The 20856-nt window shown below is 41.5% G+C and overlaps 1 protein-coding gene across 10 annotated transcripts in view; it reads left to right on the top strand.

The window, feature by feature from the left end:
• Positions 1 to 20856, top strand: part of LRCH3 (leucine rich repeats and calponin homology domain containing 3) — a 119473-nt gene that overhangs the window by 52656 nt on the left and 45961 nt on the right. For all 10 annotated transcript variants that reach the window (XM_089685456.1, XM_089685455.1, XM_089685452.1 and 7 more), the window contains exons 2-4: positions 7518 to 7662; positions 7982 to 8108; positions 13074 to 13179. In XM_089685456.1, the coding sequence (XP_089541582.1) occupies positions 7518 to 7662; positions 7982 to 8108; positions 13074 to 13179 (378 nt within the window). The remainder of the gene's footprint in view (positions 1 to 7517; positions 7663 to 7981; positions 8109 to 13073; positions 13180 to 20856) is intronic.

Here is a 20856-nt window from a genome sequence, read left to right as displayed (position 1 = left end):
AGGTAGAAACTTGCACATCTCCCCAGAACCTGTAGCTCTTACTACTAATACTCGCAGGTTTATTTTAAACCAGGGTGGATTTGATTTAAATCAAACTGATTTAAATCACTAGTCAGTAAGGCTTGATTTAAATCCTAGTTTTCTACATAAAGACTAATTCTTGCTGGTATAACTTTAATATACAAATAGATGAAGATTTTTAGAATAACAACTTTTCATATTAGTTTTTTGATCCCCAGTTTAATAGGTTAATCATTCATATTTGGACAACTTTTCTGTTGTACTTAGGAAGGAGAAAAATAATCATTACTTTAATAACAATTTAAATAGATTTATTCAACTGAAACAATAACATTACAGCATATGTGATTTGCTTAAACATCCATGTTTGTTAACTAATTTGGCTAAACAAAATCTATATATTTTAAGAAACTTCGACTGTCAGCCCCTTCCTCCTCACACTTAGTTTCACTTTCTTCTTGTGCAGATCTATTCCACTCCAAACAATCAGAAAAATATTGTTTCTATTCTATTCACTGAACTTCTTGAAACTTGGCACTGAAGGGGTTGATTCTGTATTCATAGGTTTGTAGAAATTAGGATTAAGGTCTTTTTCTTAACTCTGTTCATGTTATAACATTTTTGCTGTGAAGAAGAGGCATGTGATCTCCGCTGAGTCAAATTCAGTTTTGAGAACTGCAAAAGTAAACCAAGCATCTGTGATAATATCTTGTAGGCAGAGAAACTGCCCAATAATCTTACAAAAACCTCTGGAAGAGCATGACATTTGAATGGATTAATGGAATTTATTTACCAAAAAAATTAAACATATACCGCCTTATTCTACATAATTAAAAAAACTAATCTTTATTTCATGATGGAATAACCTTTGGATGGCAATATATTTTCCTCAAAAAGCATTTTATTTTAAAAAATCTGATTTAGATCAAAAAAATCCGATTTAAATCAAAAAATCCGATTTAAATTTAAAAAATCAGATTTTTTTTTTTTTTTTAAATCATTGATTTTTATTCACCCTGTTTTAAACAGGTGTGTACTTAGAAACAAAAATTAAATGGATTGAGAAGTAATAGTGATGCTTGATAGCAGGTACCATAATTCTGCTGTTGTTTTATCCTCCCCAGTGACCCTGATCTACCGCTTCAGCAGCCCTCTCTTCATAAAACCTAAGCAAATACCAACATTTTTTTTTTTTTTTTTTTACTAAAGAGCAGAACTGTGAAAGCTGTTCCTAGAATAAATAAACATATGTAGGTAGAGGCTAAAGCTCTAATCGCTGTTCTTGCCTCTGGTTTCCTTGCAGCTTATCTTTCCCTGTTGTTGCTGTACAAGGTATTTGTTTTTTTTTTTTGTGCTTCCTCATGCCAGAGCCTCCAGCAAGGAAAACTACGAGCAGCACAGTAGTGAACTCCTCAAATCTCACCCCAGATCTTATGATGCTAGTGGGCAGAAGTAGACCGTGTCTTGGATATCATGCCATGGATATCAGTTGTGAAACTGTATAAACAGGATTTCCTAGATGAAATAATGTTAAAAAAAAATGTATTTTATTTTTCAGAAGGCATTTGAGACAAACGGTACATTTTTAAAGCACTGTAAAGAATTCTATGTTTCCTATGACATAGCATAACTTCACTATTTGAGTTTATATCCACTTTTAGGCCTGGTTCACACTACATGTGTTAGTTACTTTTTTTCTGAATCCAAAACGCACAGAAAGTAGTTTATTTGGTTGTCAACGTCATAGTTCACATCAGTGCATGCAGTTTCAGTGCATTCTGGGTGTAGAAAAAAAAGTAGAACGGGCTGCATTTTTTCTGCACAGAACTGTACTGGAATGCATAAAATGCACTGGAATGCCCTAAAATGCACCAAAAACGCACATGTCTCTGTTTAAATTGAAGAAAAAGAGAGAGAAAAAATTAACTGGAATGCATAAAAAACACACTGGAACATGAAAAAAAAAAAAACATAAAAAAATGCACAAACGCATCCGGAATGCATCTGGACTATGTTTCTATAGTGTGAACCGGCCAATAAAGTTGGTACTGCTTAAAAGTTTAGAAACCAGCTGTAATTTCTTAACCTCCCTGGCGGTATTCCCGAGTGTAGCTCTGGGTATAGTTTCAGTACCAAAAGCGGTAACCCCAAACTACACTCGGGCTTACCATGCGACGTTGCTCCGGGATTTGTTCTTCTCTTACCTTGTCCTGCACTCCTGCGATGTCCCTCCTGCAGTATCCCCTGCAATGTCCTCCGGCCGATGCCGGCATCTGTCTTCTGGGTTCCGTTCCCCACGACGTCAGGACGTACGGGGATGGAGCGGCGGGAAATTTGAAAATGACAAAAAGTGACATTCACTAAATACACTAAAATCACATTGTAAAACATTACTGTATCAAACATACACATACATTTTGTCCCTAGTGCTTTGTCCTGTGCCCTGCCTACATTTTTACTGTTTCTGCCTTGAAACTGAGAAATGTCCATGGCATCCAAAAAGCATCCCTTTAGGTCAAAATCGATTTTAGACCAGCTAGAAAACAGCGATAGTAAATTAGAACTACTTGCAGAATTGAGTGATGATTCGTGGGGAAATTCGTCATCAGACACTGAAAACAATTTTGCAACTTTGCTCAGTGATGTGCGAACTTGGCGCTATATTTCAAATTTCAGTGTTTTTGGTTTGATTATATTATTGAATTAAATTTATTATTATTTTTTATGATTATTATATTATAATTTATGATTTCGTGTTTCAAATTTTATTATACCCGGGATGTTTACTAGACTCTTGTTCGGACAGATTTCAGTGAGTTATTCCTAAAAATTACAGACCTACAATAAAAAAAATACATATTTCCATGCAAAAAAATGTACTGCTTTGAGCATTGAAATATGGACATAATCATACCGCTAGGGAGGTTAAACCATGTTTTTAGGCATTCTGGCGGGGGGGTTATTTTTACTGATCTAAATTATAATAGGCTTGTACACACAGGCATGTAAACTTGTGCTGTGTATAAATTAGTAAAAGAAAAAAAAATGTCAATCTGTAGTGTTGGACAGTATTTCACATGCGTATGACACAAACCAAGAAAAGCTAGAATATTTGTTTGAATTTGTATACGTGAATACACCCATTTATTGTACAACAAATCCTCAACATTTTATACAGAAATTTTCTGCCAGTAATCTGATGTTCATACATCAGTACCGTGTGCGAGTACGATAATCGTTCACAGTTTGAAATGTGTTGCCCAGTGTCATTTCATTGAAGGAAGACATCTGAGTCTGTAATAAGTATATAAAATTTGAATGCAGGTAAATCATGAATGTGCACACAACAAATACATCCATAAAACCTAATCTAGTAAACTCATTTGGTAAAGATTGCAGTTTTTTTTTTTTTCTTTTTTTTTTTCTTTTTTCAATGAACATTTTTCTAAAGGTAGTAAGCTTTTTGGGTTCGTTCTTTGTAGGTTTCCATGCTTTGAATTGGATATAATCTAGAAATGTGTTTTGTTTTTTTTTTGTTTTTTTTTTTTTATTACAGCCTCAATTCATTTGAGTATGATCACTACAAGCTTGGCATACCTATTTTTGGGCAATTTCTCCCATTCCTTGCAGTACCTCTCAAGCTCCATCAGGTTGGATGGGGAGCGTTGGTGCACAGCGATTTTCAGATCTCTCCAGAGATGTTCAATCGGGTTCAAGTCTGAGCTCTAGCTGGGCCACTCCAGGACATTCACAGAGTTGGACCGTAGCCACTCCTTTGTTATGTGGGCTTATGGTCATTGTCCTCTTGAAAGATGAACTGTCGCCCCAGTCTAAGGTCCAGAGCGCTCTGGAACAGGTTTTCATCAAGGATGTCTCTGTACTTTGCTGCATTCTTCTTTTCTTCGATCCTGTCTTGTCTCCCAGTTCCTGTCGCTGGAAAACATCCCCAGAGCATGCTGCTGCCGCCACCATGCTTCACTGCAGGGATGGTATTGGCCAGGTGGTGAACAGTGCCTGGTTTCCTCCAGACATGACACTTGGCATTCAGGCCAAAGAGTTCAATCTTTGTTTCATCAGACCACAGTTTTGTTTCTCATGCTCTGAGAGTCCCTCAGGTGCCTTTTTGGCAAACTTCTGGCGGGCTGCCATTTGCCTTTTACTGAGGAGTGGCTTCCGTCTGGCCACTTTACCATACAGAATAAAACAAATGAAAATGTTGCACTGCTAGCATAAATCAATGCATGTAAATATACGAACAAAAACTGATGGTCCCAAAAGATAAAACATAAAAATAAATGCAGTTCTTCAAAAAAATTCAAATAAGTGAAAAATCTTCCTACTGGTGATTGCACCCAAAATCCCAGTACTGTAAAACTTCAATACATGTGAATCACCACAGTGAACATAGAATTCCAGGTGGACTCCAACCTTCTCATATGGACCTGTATGTGGACACAGGTCAAACAAAGCATCTCCCCTATTAGTGGGGGTAACATATAACGTGCTCCTCTGTGCACTCTTCCCCTTATGAATCACCACTGAACCTTCACAAATGGCACCCGATTTCAGTACAGCCAACTCTGTGGATAAAGCTCGGCAACCATAAAGTAGAACATTATGCAGTAGGCTTTTTTAAAAGCCATATATTTATTAACGCATATGAACTCACATGATAATAGTGTTAAAAATGCAGGAAACAGTGGTCAGAATCAAACCATGGAGAGCAAGACCCTGCCTGGTGGAACGATGTAGGAGCGCTAATGTCACCTGACTTCTCCTCACGCGTATTGTGTCATACCACATGACTTCATCAGAGGTAGAGCTACTCTAGGGTAAGCTCTCTCATAGTCCAGTGATCCTTCTGCTCTCAAGTAATTGCCTGCCAGGGCTGACCACTATCCTGAGAGTTTGCAGGAACCTGAGATTGCACCCATGATCTGCTGATCTTGGGTGCCATTCCCTGTAGGCTCCTTAGAAAAAAAAAAAGAAATTAACATTTTTTTACTTGGAAAAAAATTTAAATTTATTAAATTTTTTTTTTCAAAAGATGAACTTGGCCTTGAAATACTAACCTATTTTGCTAGCACTTTTTATTGTCACAAGTAAACATTCTGGAGTTTTGTGAAATATAGCTGTTTCAGCAGTTTTGAACTATTCTGATAAGATCCATATTCAGTCAGTGCCGCAGAAGTGGCCAAGGCAAGAGTGGGGAACATCAGATCCTGTCCTGGGCAGAACTTTACTTGGCTGCCTTGCTTGCCTTGTACATCCCAGGGCTAGACAACTGGCAGGCATATTACCTAAGCCAGCAGCATCTGGACCCAAGTGAGTGGTCACTACACCCAGAGGTTTTTCCGGATCTGGACCTCAAGGTTCAGCAGTAAACTAGACAGGTTTGTTTCCAAATACAGGGATTCTCTAGCAGAAGCAATGGATACTCTGTAGGATCAGTACATCCTGATGATTGGTATTCTCTCCAAAAAGGCACAGGTGAAATTTGTATGCTCACCTGGTAAGATTCCTGGTGGAACTGCCAAGATCTTCAGCTTGAAGGACCAATATGCCATCAAGTTTCATGGTTGCGGCTTTAATGTCAAGACTGTTGACAGATGAGGGCATCTCTTTATCCATGATTCCCAATCCTAAAATCTAGGAAGGCTACTTACTGCAAGGTCTGTCATCAGGTGTGGAAGATGTACCTCACTTCATTTGAGTCTTGGGGTTTCCAACCTAGAAATTTCTTCACGGGGCGAATCCTCTTCTTCCTACAGCTTGGTTTGGACCAGCCCTTGGCTTGCACCACTATTAAGGGCTCAGTTTTTGCTGCCTTTATCTTGTTTTTGAGACTGTAGGCCACTCACTACTTTGTATAGGGGTCTAACATGTAGCTTCCCTTGTTTGGTCCCATGTGACTCCATGGGATCTGAATTAGGTTTTCTCTGTGCTTCAGAAACCACTGTTTAAACCCAGTAGAGACGTTCCTCTCACCCACAACTTGGTGTTCCTTGTAGCCACCAGATCTTACATGGAGAGTATCTGAATTGGCAGCTTTTTTTCCTTCTTGATATCATTTCTGGTTTTGCATTGGGAAAAGGTGTTAAGGCCTAGGACTTTCTTCTTACCTAAGTTAGTTTCAGCATTTCACTGCAGTGAAGACGACCTTCTTCCATCCCTCTGTTTGGCTGCAGTTCACTGAAGGGAAATTTTCCTCCATTGTCTGGGTAAGGTTGGGGTTGCGATTCTTATTCACAGCCACTGCTTCTTTTAGAAATACAAATTCTTTTATGCTATGTCAACATAACCAATCACCCTTCAAGCTGCAAAGGCGGTGGATAGAAGTGTACACATGTGTTGCAGCAAAATTTTTCCCTGTCTTGTTCAGTGAGCAGTCCTCCCCATCGAATGTGACCCATTCAACTAAAAGGGTTTATACCACATTTACATGCAATGCAGACTGGTGCTGTGGGGTTTTAGAGGGTAAACCAGGTGTCAAGGAGATGATATCTCCTTGCCTGTCAAACATCCCTCTGAAACGCCATCCACCACAGATCACTCTTCAGAGGGTGAAGATTTGTAATCAAGCCCTTTATCATCCAGGATGGTCCCCGAGAGTGTGCACTTGTTCTAGTTCCACCATCTCTAGGTGGCTTTGACCAGACCACCAGTCAAGCTCTTGTTCTCAAGGATTAAGTTCCACCCTTTCTAGACCTGAGAGTGCTTCTTGGGCTTTTTCAGGTAGCAGCCTTGTAAATCTGGGCAACAGTTGATTTTTTTTTTTTCAAGCAACTGTTTCCCAGATTCACAAGGCTGCTACCTGGTCTTCTGTTCATACATGTTCTTGAAGTTCGAATAGGTGAATCAAAACAATGAAAATAACTGCTCAAATGCCCCCTAAAACTGTAAGTTGGATCAGCATATGAATAGACTGGTGCAAGACACAGGATTGACTTATGAAGCTCTCATAGACTTGCAACACCTCTACGAATAACCCCCCAGAAACGCATCTGAGGAATTCTGTACAGTTGGAGAATAGGAGCTGAAAGCCATCTTTTGCCCATCTCATTCATGTTTATGCAACAGGAAGTCCGTGTCTGTTTGCAGACGGTCTCCATTTTGGTAAAGTCTTATCAGGTGGATGTTTTGACCTCATCTGATGCCAGATTCGGACGTAAGTTCATTCAGGCCTCTCTGAGCTGTAGGCAGTCGGTCATGCTGGTTTTTCTTTGGATCTGTTAGCTCATGTCTGCTGTGTCCCTGTCCATCAGGTACATTGCTTTTGGAGATTTCAAAAGTTAAAGACTTCCTATGTCCCTCAATGGACTCCCACAAAATGGTACAAATCTTATTTTTCATTATATGCTCAAGTTTAATTTAGCAAGGCTAAAATAGAGTTTTCCTCATAAATATCTCATGTCTGCCTATTTTTTGTGTTGCAACTCCTAACTGTTTACTCCTAAACATGCAAAACAAAATTGATTTTTCTTTTTTCTTTAAAGATCTATCTCGGAACAGGCTGTCGGAGATTCCTGCTGAGATCTGTCATTATGTTTCCCTCGAAAGCCTAAATCTTTATCAGAACTGTATCCGCTATGTGCCAGAAGCTACTCTTAACCTGCAAGCCCTGACCTTCATTAATCTCAGGTATCTGTCTATCTACTACATTGTAATTAAAACTGGGTAACTTAGTACTGAGAGTTCTCTGCCTTTTGAGGGGCAAATTTGCTAGTTCTTTGTTATGTTGCCAACATATTACCTGGACTAGAGAGGCCAATGTGCCACTGGCTTTGTCTGGAAGATCTTGGCTCAGCCATTTAATACATCAATTGAATACATTTCTGTGTTGTTAAAGTAGTTCTTTTTTTCATTGCTGCTCTTAGTGTTTTAAAAGCAGGTGTATACCTTTTGAGTAGATTGATTTTAACTATCCTTTTTTGCTGTATTTTTGTATTTCCTCTGCAAGTCGGAACCAACTTACATCACTTCCAGGACACGTCTGCAATCTACCTCTGAAAGTTCTCGTAGCAAGTAACAACAAGTTGGACTCCTTGCCAGAGGAGATTGGTCTTCTCAGACACCTGACAGAACTGGTATGATTTTGCTTATTTAATGTTACAGTTGTTCAAAATAATAGAAGTCCAATATCACTAACCAGATCAATCACTGTTTTCGGTACAAATAATTTTTTTACTTGGCAGATAATTTACTAGAAAAAAATATGAAGAAACAAAAATAGGCTGCACACCTAAAAAGGCTAACTTCAAAAGCGTATTTATTCATGAAAAATCATACAAATTAAAAACATTGCATCGGGAACCTGGTATTCACTCCCAGTCGTAAAAACCCCCCAGCCCAAATATGGGGGAGACCTCCCACACTAAACACCGATGGTACCAAAGAGCATTCCCTGTGTGTACACAGCACCCACACCTCCCCAAATGGACCTAACCCACCTCCCAACACCACAACCATCTTTCCACAGTCTCCCCGAGAATGTCTCCCAAGAAACCGCAATTCTTCTCCCACAATGACCCTCCCAGAAAGGGAAAGAAGGGAGCTGAGGTATAGCACTCGCCCACTATGGCCCCCCTACCCCCCAGACCCCACTAGATGCAGTATCCCATCCACCAACACACTAAATGACAGAGCAAATATATAGTTCATATGGATAATGGTATACTGCAGTCAAAAGGCCAACCTAAATACATAGACAGTATGATAACCAATAAAGACCTAAAAGGAAATAACAAATATGAAGGGCTTTAGCCTCTAAAGTCCAGCCTAAAAAATCAGGTCACTAGTGCACTAGAAAAATATGTAAACCTGGTATGGCCAATCCAAAGGAAAAAGGAGAAAATGTGTGTTAATGATGGGCAACAGAATGTATCCACTGGAAGTCCATGAATGTGTACTGTATCAGATATTCCAGACGGCCTGCAAAGGTGAAGACAGGCTGATAACCAAACATAAACAGACGACAGTGCTCAGCAGAACTAAGCCTCCAAGATGAAGTCCAATCAGCATGCAGACATGAGGACATGGGTGGCCATACAGCCATCAGGTATAGGTCAAAGATGTAATGCGAGTACCTACCACAGCAACCTCGATGAGTGTAACCAGTCCAGCCTGTACAAGCCTGTGCAGCTGATCTGACCTAGATAGCAACACCGGGTCGCCAGTACCCACAGTGTGATGGAACCACCAAGGTCCTGTGCATCAACCCGTGGTTTGTAGTTCCTAAATAGTGGTCATGTCCTGTGGAGGCTCTGCTAGTAGTCAGATAGTGACTGCCGGCCGAGTACCTTGTACGGGATGCCATATCCTTGCTGGTCCAATCCTGTGCAGACCGCATACGGTGTAGAGGTTGTGTGCAGGCAATGGAGGGAGGGGGAGTTTGACCACACTGACTCATTTTGTCCCACCTACTTCTGGGAATTCTTCAGAGCAATTGGTTAGAAAGATTGTCAGTCATTACTTGTATATCAGAGGTATCTACCCTCAGATCAGTTAGAGATCTCTCCTTTCATCTAACACCTGTCATATATGTGGATTGCTCTGAAGAATTCCCGGAAGTAGGTGGGACAAAATGCATCAGCGTGGTCAAACGCCTCCTCCCTCCACTCCCCGCACACCACCTCTACACCACATGGTGTCTTCACAGGAATTTACCAGCACGATTATGGCATCCCGTCCATGATGCACGGCCGGCAGACATTATCTGACTACTAGCGGAGCCTCCACAGGACATGACCACTATTTTGGGACTACAAGCAGCGGGTTGATACACAGGAACTTGGTGGTCCCATCACACAGTGAGTACTGGCGATTTTGGTTCTATAGACATTAATGGAAACGCTGCAGAAAAGCATGTAGTGCGTTTTTGTCAAGGTTTTGATGCGTTATTACTCTGCGTAGCAGCGAAAAAAATAAAAATACGGCAAACGCGTCAAAAACGCAAAATGTACTGCAGAAAAGGATCAAAGGCAAACTGCATAGCTGTGAATGTAGCCTGACAATCTTCATGGACCTGCATGGCATCGATGATCTGCTGATTTGCTAGTGCAATACCTTAGAGGCTCCTAACATAAAAATAAGTGCACATTTTTTTTACCTGAAAACAATGTGTATTATTTGTTGTGTAAAACTGAACTTATCCTTTAAGCCACAGTACACTGTGAAGACAGTGAAGCATGGTGGCGGAAGCATCATGATATGGGGATGTTTCTCATACTATGATTTTGGGCCTGCTTTAGCGCATATCAGTGATCATGGATCAGTTTGAATACATCAAAATACTTGAAGAGGTCATGTTGCCTTATGCTGAAGAGGAAATGCCCTTGAAATGGGTGATTTCAACAAGACAACTCCAAACACACCAGTAAACGTGCAACATCTTTGTTCCAGACCAACAAGCTTAATGTTATGGAGTGGCCAGCCCAATCCACGAACCTTAATCCAATAGAAAAACCTGTGGGGTGACATAAAAAATGCGGTAAAACCAAGAAATGCAGAGCAGTTGTGGCTGCAGCCACCGGGATTGTGCATAAAACAGACAGGCAGACTCCTGCCTGTCAGGTGGAAGCAGTCAGGCAGTTCCACTGCCACCAATCGCTTTCACAGCCCCCCGTTCCGTTGCTTTGGGCCCCCCCCCCCCATATATGCACGTCCGAACAGAAACGCACATGTTGGGTCGCGTACGCTTGAAAATCTCAATTGCGATACACATTACGTATTGCTGCGCACGCCGGAGTGAGAGCAATAGTTCTAGCATCAGACCTCCTCCGAGACACTAAACTGATGACCTATAGGGGTTTTTGAAGTGTCTATAGAAAATATAGGTTATTGAAGCTTGACGCAATTTCATAGGCAAACTCAAATTTAAGGTTTGGCATGTCGAGTATCTACTCAGCACATCCTCTTTTTATATTTTACCAGAAATTTTGGTCGTTTATTGTGTTTGTTTGCCCTAAAATTCATTCAAATTTCCTAGACCTTTCCAATAATATTTGCGTGACATAAAAAATTATAAATACCACTATTTTATTCTCTAGGGCAGTGATGGCGAACCCGTGGCACGCGTGCCACAGCCGGCACGCCGAGCCTTATCTGTGGGCACGCCAGGAGAGTACCGTATTTTTCGCTCCATAAGACGCACTTTTTTTTCCCCCAAAAAAGGGGGGAAAATGTCAGTGCGTCTTATGGAGCGAATATAGAGCGGCCGGTCCGGTATTTCCACCGCCGCCATGTCAGAATACCGGGCCGGCCGCTCAGCTCTGCAGTGGGACCGTACCTGTCCCTCTATCCAGCGGCGCGCTGTCTTCCCAGCTTCTGTAGTGTGCGTGACAGCCGGGTCCCAAGTGCGCATGCGCAAGAAGCAGTGCTCTTTGTGAATGGTAAGGCGGTACCTGGGACACATGACAGATCCCAGAAGCCGCCGGACCAATCACAAAGCGCAGCGCAGCGCTTCTCGCGCATGCGCACTGGGCATCCGGCTGTCCGACGAGCGCCCACACTACAGAAGCCGGGTAGACAGCGCGCGGCTGGATAAAGGAACAGGTAAGATAAAAAAAAAACTCTGCGGAAGTAAGAGCGGGTATCTGTCAAATTCAGGTACCCGCTCCCCACCTCCCCAAAGGTCAGCAGTCATCTGTACTGTCCGCAGTCTCTGGTCATCCCTGTGCTTTCCGCAGTCTCTGGTCATCTCCTGTACTGTCCGCAGTCTCTGGTCATCCCTGTGCTTTCCGCAGTCTCTGGTCATCCCTGTACTGTCCGCAGTCTCTGGTCATCCCTGTACTGTCCGCAGTCTCTGGTCATCCCTGTACTGTCCGCAGTCTCTGGTCATCCCTGTACTGTCCGCAGTCTCTGGTCATCCCTGTACTGTCCGCAGTCTCTGGTCATCCCTGTACTGTGTCCGCAGTCTCTGGTCATCCCTGTACTATCCGCAGTCTCTGGTCATCTCCTGTACTGTGTCTGCAGTCTCTATTCATCCCCTGTACTATGTCCGCAGTCTCTGGTCATCCCTGTACTGTGTCCGCAGTCTCTGGTCATCCCTGTACTGTGTCCGCAGTCTCTGGTCATCCCTGTACTTTGTCCGCAGTCTCTGGTCATCCCTGTACTGTGTCTGCAGTCTCTGGTCATCTCCTGTACTGTGTCCGCAGTCTCTGGTCATCCCTGTACTGTGTCCGCAGTCTCTGGTCATCTCCTGTACTGTGTCCGCAGTCTCTGGTCATCTCCTGTACTGTGTCCGCAGTCTCTGGTCATCTCCTGTACTGTGTCCGCAGTCTCTGGTCATCCCTGTACTGTCCGCAGTCTCTGGTCATCCCTGTACTGTGTCTGCAGTCTCTGGTCATCCCTGTACTGTGTCTGCAGTCTCTGGTCATCCCTGTACTGTGTCTGCAGTCTCTGGTCATCCCTGTACTGTTAATTAGTTTGCACTACTGTACGAGTTGTTTTTTCTAAACCAAAAGCTCGATATTCAGGTTTCATTGCAGTGTTGGCACTTTGAAAGAAATAAGTTGGTTTTGGGTTGCAGTTTGGGCACTCGGGCTCAAAAAGGTTCGCCATCACTGCTCTAGGGTGTCTGCTTTCTGAAAATATATAATGTTTTGGGGTTTTTGTGTAATCTTCAGGTTTGATTCTTTTTAAACGTGCAAAAAAATGCAAAAATGGCTCTGGCAGCGAAAGGGTTAATACCTCTGTAAATGATACTGTACTCAAAAGGCATTTTAACATGTACATATTTTATTGCCTTTTGTCTTGTTTACAAGGTGCATGTAAAATTGACAAATTAACAAATCTGGTCAAAATTATGTGCAGGTGATACAGGAAATGATCACTTCAATAGTAGGCTAAATCAAGCTCTTTTAATTTCCTGTATAGTAAATGGTTGCTGTGTTTTACCAGCAGTTCACTTTGTTGCTGTTTTCCATATGCACGACTATGACTGCAAGTTGCTTTCAAGTTTTATATAAAGATTGTTGCATATTCCATAGTGTTGAGGGGGCTTTTCATTTTTATTCTAATAGTGGTTTTTTGTTTTTGTTTTTTTTTCCCAGGATGTGAGTTGCAATGAGATCCAGACAATTCCTACCCAAATTGGCAAATTAGAATCATTACGTGATCTCAATATCAGGAGAAACCACTTGCTGCAGCTGCCTGAGGGTAAGCAGAATTTTTATAGGATTTTATAAATCTGCATTGATGATTAGACTAGTATATATTTTGTAAGCGGACACTTGTTTGATTCATATTTTCCTTAGACAGAAATTGTCTCCTTAGCGGGGTTAAAGTTTCTAAAGTTCTTCAGAATGTGACGGTTTTATACCAGAAGATAATACCTTAACATTAAAAAAGCCAGTGGGGATTTAAATTTTAGTAACTGCCATTGCTACTTTTTACACAGTTTGTGTCTGCAGTTATGATATATTCTGGATAATCATGGGTTTCCTTTTGTTTTTCACAGTTTCTTAAAAAAAATTGCACAATTACTTATATAGGAATGTCTTCTGAGCAGTGTCTAAACTATGCTGGCATGAGATGAGCGGTGTGCAAAAGCATTGCATGTGTGGCCTTTTAACTCCCACAGTAGTAATGTCAATGTTTCTGAATGGCTGAGAAAATAGAGAGAACAGCTTAAGTCTTGGTCCACACGTAAACCCATTAGCAGACTATAGACTAACGTATTTGTTGGAGGTTTTTTATTTTTTGCTTAGCTACGCTGTATTTATTGCAGCTATTTATTTGTTGATTTGAGAATGGTCCAGGGATCATGGAGGATATCTATCTCTCAGACACACAATATCTCCCCCTCCCCTTTCGACTCACGCACCAGGCTGTGCATATAGATTTTTCTCCCCCTCCCCAGCAGCCATATAAACCTGTTTCTATCCACGCTCTCCACATTCCATGGCTCTGGTGGGCATCATTGATGGTTTAGTCTTTATTGATAACTATTGTGCAGATGACACTCAGGCATAGTTGTAATCATTAATCACAAAGGCCACCCACTCACACCTGTTGGTCACATGGGTGACCTCTGCACACTGGTGGAATGTAAAATCTAGCTTCTGCATTATTTGATTTAAGGTAACAAATTGTCCTATGATTGGTACCACTCTCTTCCAGTTCACAGCCATTGCCTGTCTGACTAGTAGTCTGTATGGCAGAGCTTGGTGCCGGACTACCAATATGTCCTGCAGCTGTAAAGTATAGCAGTAATCATTATAATTCCTCCAGCCCATTCTTTTTACATCAGGTGTCATTCACATCTATATCAGCTAGGAATAATTCTTATTAATTTGTATCAGCTATGGTTGTCTCACTGTAGCCATAACGGACAGCTGCCCCATGCTAAACAGCTGCAGTTTAGTGTGCAAGGCTGTCTGATCAGACCCTAAAAACCAAGCAGTTCTGCATGGAAAAATGGCCTGATAAATAAAAAATGTGGTGAAGGTAGAATGTTGTTACCCATAACAGCCAGTTATTGATTTTGTTCCTTCAATTCTAGATTGTAAAAAATGGTGATTGGATTTTGATTGTTGCTATGACCAATAATAACCTTACCTTAATGAAAAAGAAAAACCTGCGCTTACAGTGAAAATATCTCTTTAGCCACTTGCCTGCGGGGCACTTATACCCCCTTTCCTGCCCAGGCCTATTTTCAGCTTTCAACGCGGTCGCACTTTGACAATTTTCGCATTCGTGCAACATTGTACCCATGTGAAATTTTTATAATTTTTTCCTCACAAATAGAGCTTTCTTTTGGTGGTATTTAATCACCCCTGGGTGTTTTGTTTTTTGCGCTATAAACAAAAAAACAGCAAAAAATTTGAAAAAAAAAAACGTTTTTGTTTCTATTATAAAAACTTACAAGCAGGTAATTTTTCTCCTACACTGATATGCATTGATGAGGCTGCACTGATGAGTAGCACTGATTATGCTGCACTGGTGGGGGGCATAGGTGGGTAGCACTGATGGGCGCAGGTAGGGGGGCACTGCTGGGCACTGATCATCAGTGCCGATCTGTTTTCTGACAATTGCCGGTTATCGGCAGTACTTTCATCAGACTGTGACAGCGTGAGGAAAGTGCAGCCGACAACCAGCAACTGCATTTACCCGGTGATCTGCTGTGTCATTGGAAACAGCTAATTATGTGGTAAAAGCCCACAGTGATTGGCCTTTTACCACATCACGTGATCAGCTGTGCGTAGGACACAGCGATCCCGGAGATTGCCAGGTTGCGCGCCACTGGGGGCACGCGGGAGGGCATATTCTGGGAGGACGACATATGACGCCCTACCAGAACTGGGCAACCGCACTGTAGCCGTTGTTGGGCTATAGCCCGGTTATCAAGTGGTTAAAACCAATTGATCCAGCTACTGGCTAATACAATATATCGTGATGTACAATACAAGCTTACACATAACCAACTGTTAGTGGTGCTAGACCAATTGAGTGTAAATAAAATGTCATTATATCCAAGTCATACATACGTCCCAGCGCAAGTGTGAATGAAATTCCAATAAACCATCCAATATGCAGTACTGTGCAAAAGTTTCAGGCAGGTGTGACAAAATGCCCTTTCACCGCTGGCAGCGCTTCTATATTCACATGGTCTTCCTTCCAGGCTCGTGGGCTGCAGCTGCTTGAATGGCTGAGCTGCATTGATGTCACTCCTGCATGCAGGAGTATGCCGTTTCTTCAGAGCTCATGTACTGGTTACATCCTGTGTGAATATCTCCTAAACACTGCAAGTTTAGGAGATATCCACTTTACCTACAGGTAAGCCCTATTATAGGCTTACCTTGTAGGTACAAGTTCAAAAGCGGAGTGGACCACCCTTTTACCTTCAAAACCGCATCAGTTGTTCTCGGTACTTTTGCACACAGTTTCTGAAGGAACTCGGCAGAAGGACTGGAGTCCATCTACATCTACAGAAGATCTGTGGTTAGTTCTCCAAGATGTTTGAGACTACCTTCCTGCCGCGTTCCTTCAAATAACTGTTTGCAAGTGTATATAGAAAAATAGATTTGTGTGTATTGGGAGATGTGACTTCAGCTAGACACAATTCTTTCTTCTGTCAGGAAACATTATTTGTAGTCTGTAAACTGCTGCATCACTGCTGCCTAACAAGAGCTTACCTGTAACTTGGCTCACTGCCCACTGTTAACACTTTAACCACTTCAGCCAGATAGGATGTACCCAAACAACCTCAGGTTGAAGTGGTTATACAGGGATGATGGAGTCATCAGCCCAATACCACAATTTTCAACCAGCAATGGGTTTTACTGTAGAATTGATTCAAACATCTTTAAAGTTGCTCGATCACTTCTACAGGATGCCTTGCCTCTGCCCACTGCTTCTACTAGGCCAGTGGTTCTTAACCTGGGTTCGATCGAACCCCAGGGGTTCGGTGAGTCAGTCTCGCGGGTTCGGCGGAGGTGAAGACCCACACCCGACTCATATGATTCGTGCAGTAAATATTCATTATTATGTTTTTGTGTGAAAATCATGTTTTAATGGTTTTGTTCTTAACGGTTTTGTTCATTTTGTGCACCTATGTATAAATATATACCTAAATATATACCTATGTTTTGAATTTTAAAAATCATATTTTATTTTTCCAATTAAGAAGGGTTCGGTGAATGCGCATATGAAACTGGTGGGGTTCAGTACCTCCAACAAGGTTAAGAACCACTGTAGTAGGCTTTCCTGAGCATTCGGGTACTGCTGCTGCTTGGATCCCTGGTGCACTAAAAGAGAAGCTAGGTACATGCCCTCCTGTCTGTGATGTAAGAAACTGAAAGCAACCAGGATTTTGGCACTTCTGGTTTTCGTTTGATGTTTACAAGCTTGTAAAGCATCTAACGAAACCAATCTTGGTTTGATCAGCTGCTTTTGAGGGCAGAGGAGAAATGTGTGATCATTCCATAAAGAAAGCCTGTCATGGTACATGTTACCACAAGGGATATTCATATAAATTGACCAAAAAATAAAAATTGAGACGCTACACCTAAAATCCCAGGATATTCTGACAAGGGTAACATGCAGTACTTTCTGGTAGTTTAGAATCCTATCTATCCTGCCTTCTGCACAGTCCTATTGTGCTTTGAGGTGGCCCTTCAGAGTGTTGGGCCAGAAGGATTGTGTTGGAAGCGGGAGTGGGCAAGATTTGATATTAATGCACTACATAATTCAGGGTTTTTGAGGCTTCCCAGAGAAGAAAAGAACTAGTATGCAGGCATTTACCTGCTTTTTGCCAAAATATATCCAAATTTTTTGTTGTTACAACAGACACATTTGTAGGCCCCCATTCACACCTGAGGGTAGCAAGAACACTCGCTCCTGATCATGTATTTTTTTTTTTGGCAGTTATCCGTAAATGCATGGAGCACCTAGGGCAGCCCATTCATTTGAATGCTCATCCGCTACCTGCACTTGAGGTGCCATTAACAATTAATGGTACCTCAAGCACGACCCAAGATTGCAGCATGTTTGCAGTGCATTTCTGAAACGCGCAACAAAACACATTTCTGTTTAGGAAACGTACAGGTGTGAATTCAGCCTAAGAGCTAAAAAAAAAAAATTTCAAAAGCCTATTACTACTAGTGATATCGAATTTTGTCAAACTAAAGCTTTTCTACTTTAACACACAATTATATTAACTAGTCTTCACAATGCAACATGCACAAAATCTTCCTAAAAAGTTAAGCATTGCAGTTAGTCACAATGTATGGATTCGGTAGCTTAGTTATGTTTTGCATCTGGTGAAAACTTTCTACCTGTATTTACAGGATTGCTGGGAGAGACTAGATTACCCAGTCTCTCTCTAACAGGCATATTTGACAAAAAAATTACCAATACAGAATAATGAAATTGTGTTTTGGTAAAAACTTCTCTTAACCCCTTTGCACCTAAGGGTAAAACAAATCTAAATACCCAAGCACAATTTTGCAACTTTGACATGTGTTAGTAAAACCGTACATATCATCACAACTACTTTGTGCATCCAGGTGGATCATACCTTGTTTTTTAATTTTTTTGAATTTTATTTGGTGGTGAATGGTAATGATTATTACGGAGTTTTATTTTTTTGTTTTTCTTTTTGTTTTGTTTTTATCAAAGGAAAACTGGCCCAAAATAGTATAATAAAGATCACAATTTTAGCTGTATATTTATTGCAACTGTCATAACCTACCACCAAAGTACAACTCAATAAATTGTCCTTCCCCTGGCGATCGCAGTGATACCACATACAGGTGAAACTCGAAAAATTTAAATATTGTGCAAAAGTTCATTTATTTCAGTAATGCAACTTAAAAGGTGAAACTAATATATGAGACTCATTACATGCAAAGCAAGATAGTTCAAGCCGTGATTTGTCATAATTGTGATGATTACGGTTTACAGCTCATGAAAACCCCAAATCCACAATCTCAGAAAATTAGAATATTACATGCAATCAATAAAACAAGGATTGTACATAGAACAATATCGGACCTCTGAAAAGTATAAGCATGCATATGTACTCAGTACTTGGTTTGGGCCTCTTTTGCAGCAATTACTGCCTCAATGCGGCGTGGCATGGAAGCTTTCAGCCTGTGGCACTGCTGAGGTGTTATGGAAGACCAGAATGCTTCAATAGCAGCCTTCAGCTCTTCTGCATTGTTCGGTCTCATGTCTCTCATCTTTCTCTTGGCAGTGCTCCATAGATTCTCTATGGGGTTCAGGTCAGGCGAGTTTGCTGGCCAATCAAGCCCAGTAATCCCACGGTCATTGAACCATGTTTTGGTGCTTTTGGCAGTGTGGGCAGCTGCCAAGTCCTGCTGGAAAATGAAGTCAGCATCCCCATAAAGCTTGTCTGCGGAAGGAAGCATGAAGTGCTCCAAAATCTCCTGGTAGACGGCTGCGTTGACCCTGGACTTAATAACGCACAGTGGACCAACACCAGCAGATGACATGGCTCCCCAAATCAACAGACTGTGGAAACTTCACACTGGACTTCAAGCATCTTGCAGTGTGTGCCTCTCCATTCTTCCTCCATACTCTGGGTCCTTGGTTTCCAAATGAGATACAAAAGTTGCTCTCATCAGAAAAGAGGACTTTGGACCACTGAGCAACAGACCAGGTCTGTTTTTCTTTAGCCCAGGTAAGACGCTTCTGACGTTTGTTTTGTTGTTCAGGAGCGGCTTGACAAGAGGAATACGACATTTGAAGCCCATGTCCAGGATCCGTCTGTGTGTGGTGGCTCTTGATGCACTGACTCCAGCCTCAGTCCACTCCTTGTGAAAGTCCCCAACACTTTTGAATGGCCTTTTCCTGACAATCCTCTCCAGGCTGCGGTCATCCCTGCTGCTTGTGCACCTTTTTCTTCCACACTTTTCCCTTCTACATAACTTTCTATTAATGTGCTTTGATAGAGCACTTTGGGAGCATCCAACTTCTTTTGCAATTACCTTTTGAGGCTTTCCCTCCTTATTGAGGGTGTCAATGATGGTTTTCTGCACAACTGTCAGGTCAGCAGTCTTTCCCATGATTGTGATTCCTACTGAACCAGACTGAGAGACCAGTTAAAGGCACAGGAACCCTTTGGAGGTGTTATGGTTTAATTAGCTGATTAGAGTGGGACACTTTGAGCCTAGAATATTGCACCTTTTCACTATATTCTAATTTTCTGAGATTGTGGATTTGGGATTTTCATGAGCTGTAAGCCATAATCATCACAATTATGACAAATCACAGCTTGAACAATCTTGCTTTGCATGTAATGAGTCTATCTCATATATTCGTTTCACCTTTTAAGTTGCATTTCTGAAATAAATGAACTTTTGCACGATATTCTGATTTTTTTGAGTTTCACCTGTATGTGTATGTTGTTGTTTGTACCCATAGTACGGCCCAGAAACAATAGTGCACATTTTGCTTTTTTTTCCGTGCTTAAAATACACCGACACTAATTTAAAAATTAAAAAATAAAAATAAATGACCTTTGACCCAAACACTAATCCTGGGACCCTGGTCTCTGCGCTGGAAGCCCGCAGTGGGGTGTGTTCCCAGCACAGACAGGTACGCAAATATATGGGCACACGGAAAAAAGCCCAGTCCAGTGGGGCCGCATATTTGCAAACTGTCAGCGTAAAGGGGTTAATCATACAGTGCAGGACATAGGATAGATCATGGGTTATATGCAGCTACCTTAAAGTGATTGGGAACAGGCAAAAACACTTACTAGGGCCACAGAGTGCACCATATAACCTGGCCTGCGTGAGACTGTTTTTTGCTAGTGTTCTCAGGTGTGGTGGACCTGTTCTTTGCTAAAGAAGTATTTTTAGACTATGTGCTAGGGTTGTACTGAAACCGATATTGGTATCGGTGCCAATACTAAGCATTTGCAAGAGCACTCGAACTTGTTCAAATGCTCGGGTACCTGAAACCGATACCTTTTGTGGTGCAATTTGAGCCCATACAAAATTAATGGGCTCAAATCGTACTGCAAAGAATCACGTGATTTGAACTGAAATCAGCTGAAGTAGCAGTGCGATTCCTGTTCGAATCACATGCAGTTTTGCTGTGGTGCAATTGGCAGTGCAATTTGAGCCATTCATTTTGTATGGCTCAAATGGCACTCATAAAAATAAAAAAGGAAAAAGGGTATGTAATGTATACACATGTTTTGCCTTTCAATTCTATTTTATACTAAATGGGTTAAGAAGGTGAGGGTTTACATATACTTTAATGCTAATAATCTAAATGAATCATGGTAGGGAGAACTAGTGGCTGTCAGCGCAAGGAGCTCTTGAAAGCTCTGGATCTGGTCCTGCAGGCTTCTTTTAATAGACC

The sequence above is a fragment of the Staurois parvus genome, unplaced genomic scaffold (assembly GCF_062004578.1).
Source record: "Staurois parvus isolate SC_StPar_1 unplaced genomic scaffold, SC_StPar_1.0 ptg000376l, whole genome shotgun sequence".
Taxonomy (NCBI): Eukaryota; Metazoa; Chordata; class Amphibia; order Anura; family Ranidae; genus Staurois; species Staurois parvus.
The sequence above is the reverse complement of the archived record's forward strand: the minus strand, read 5'-3'. Positions and strand labels throughout refer to the sequence as shown.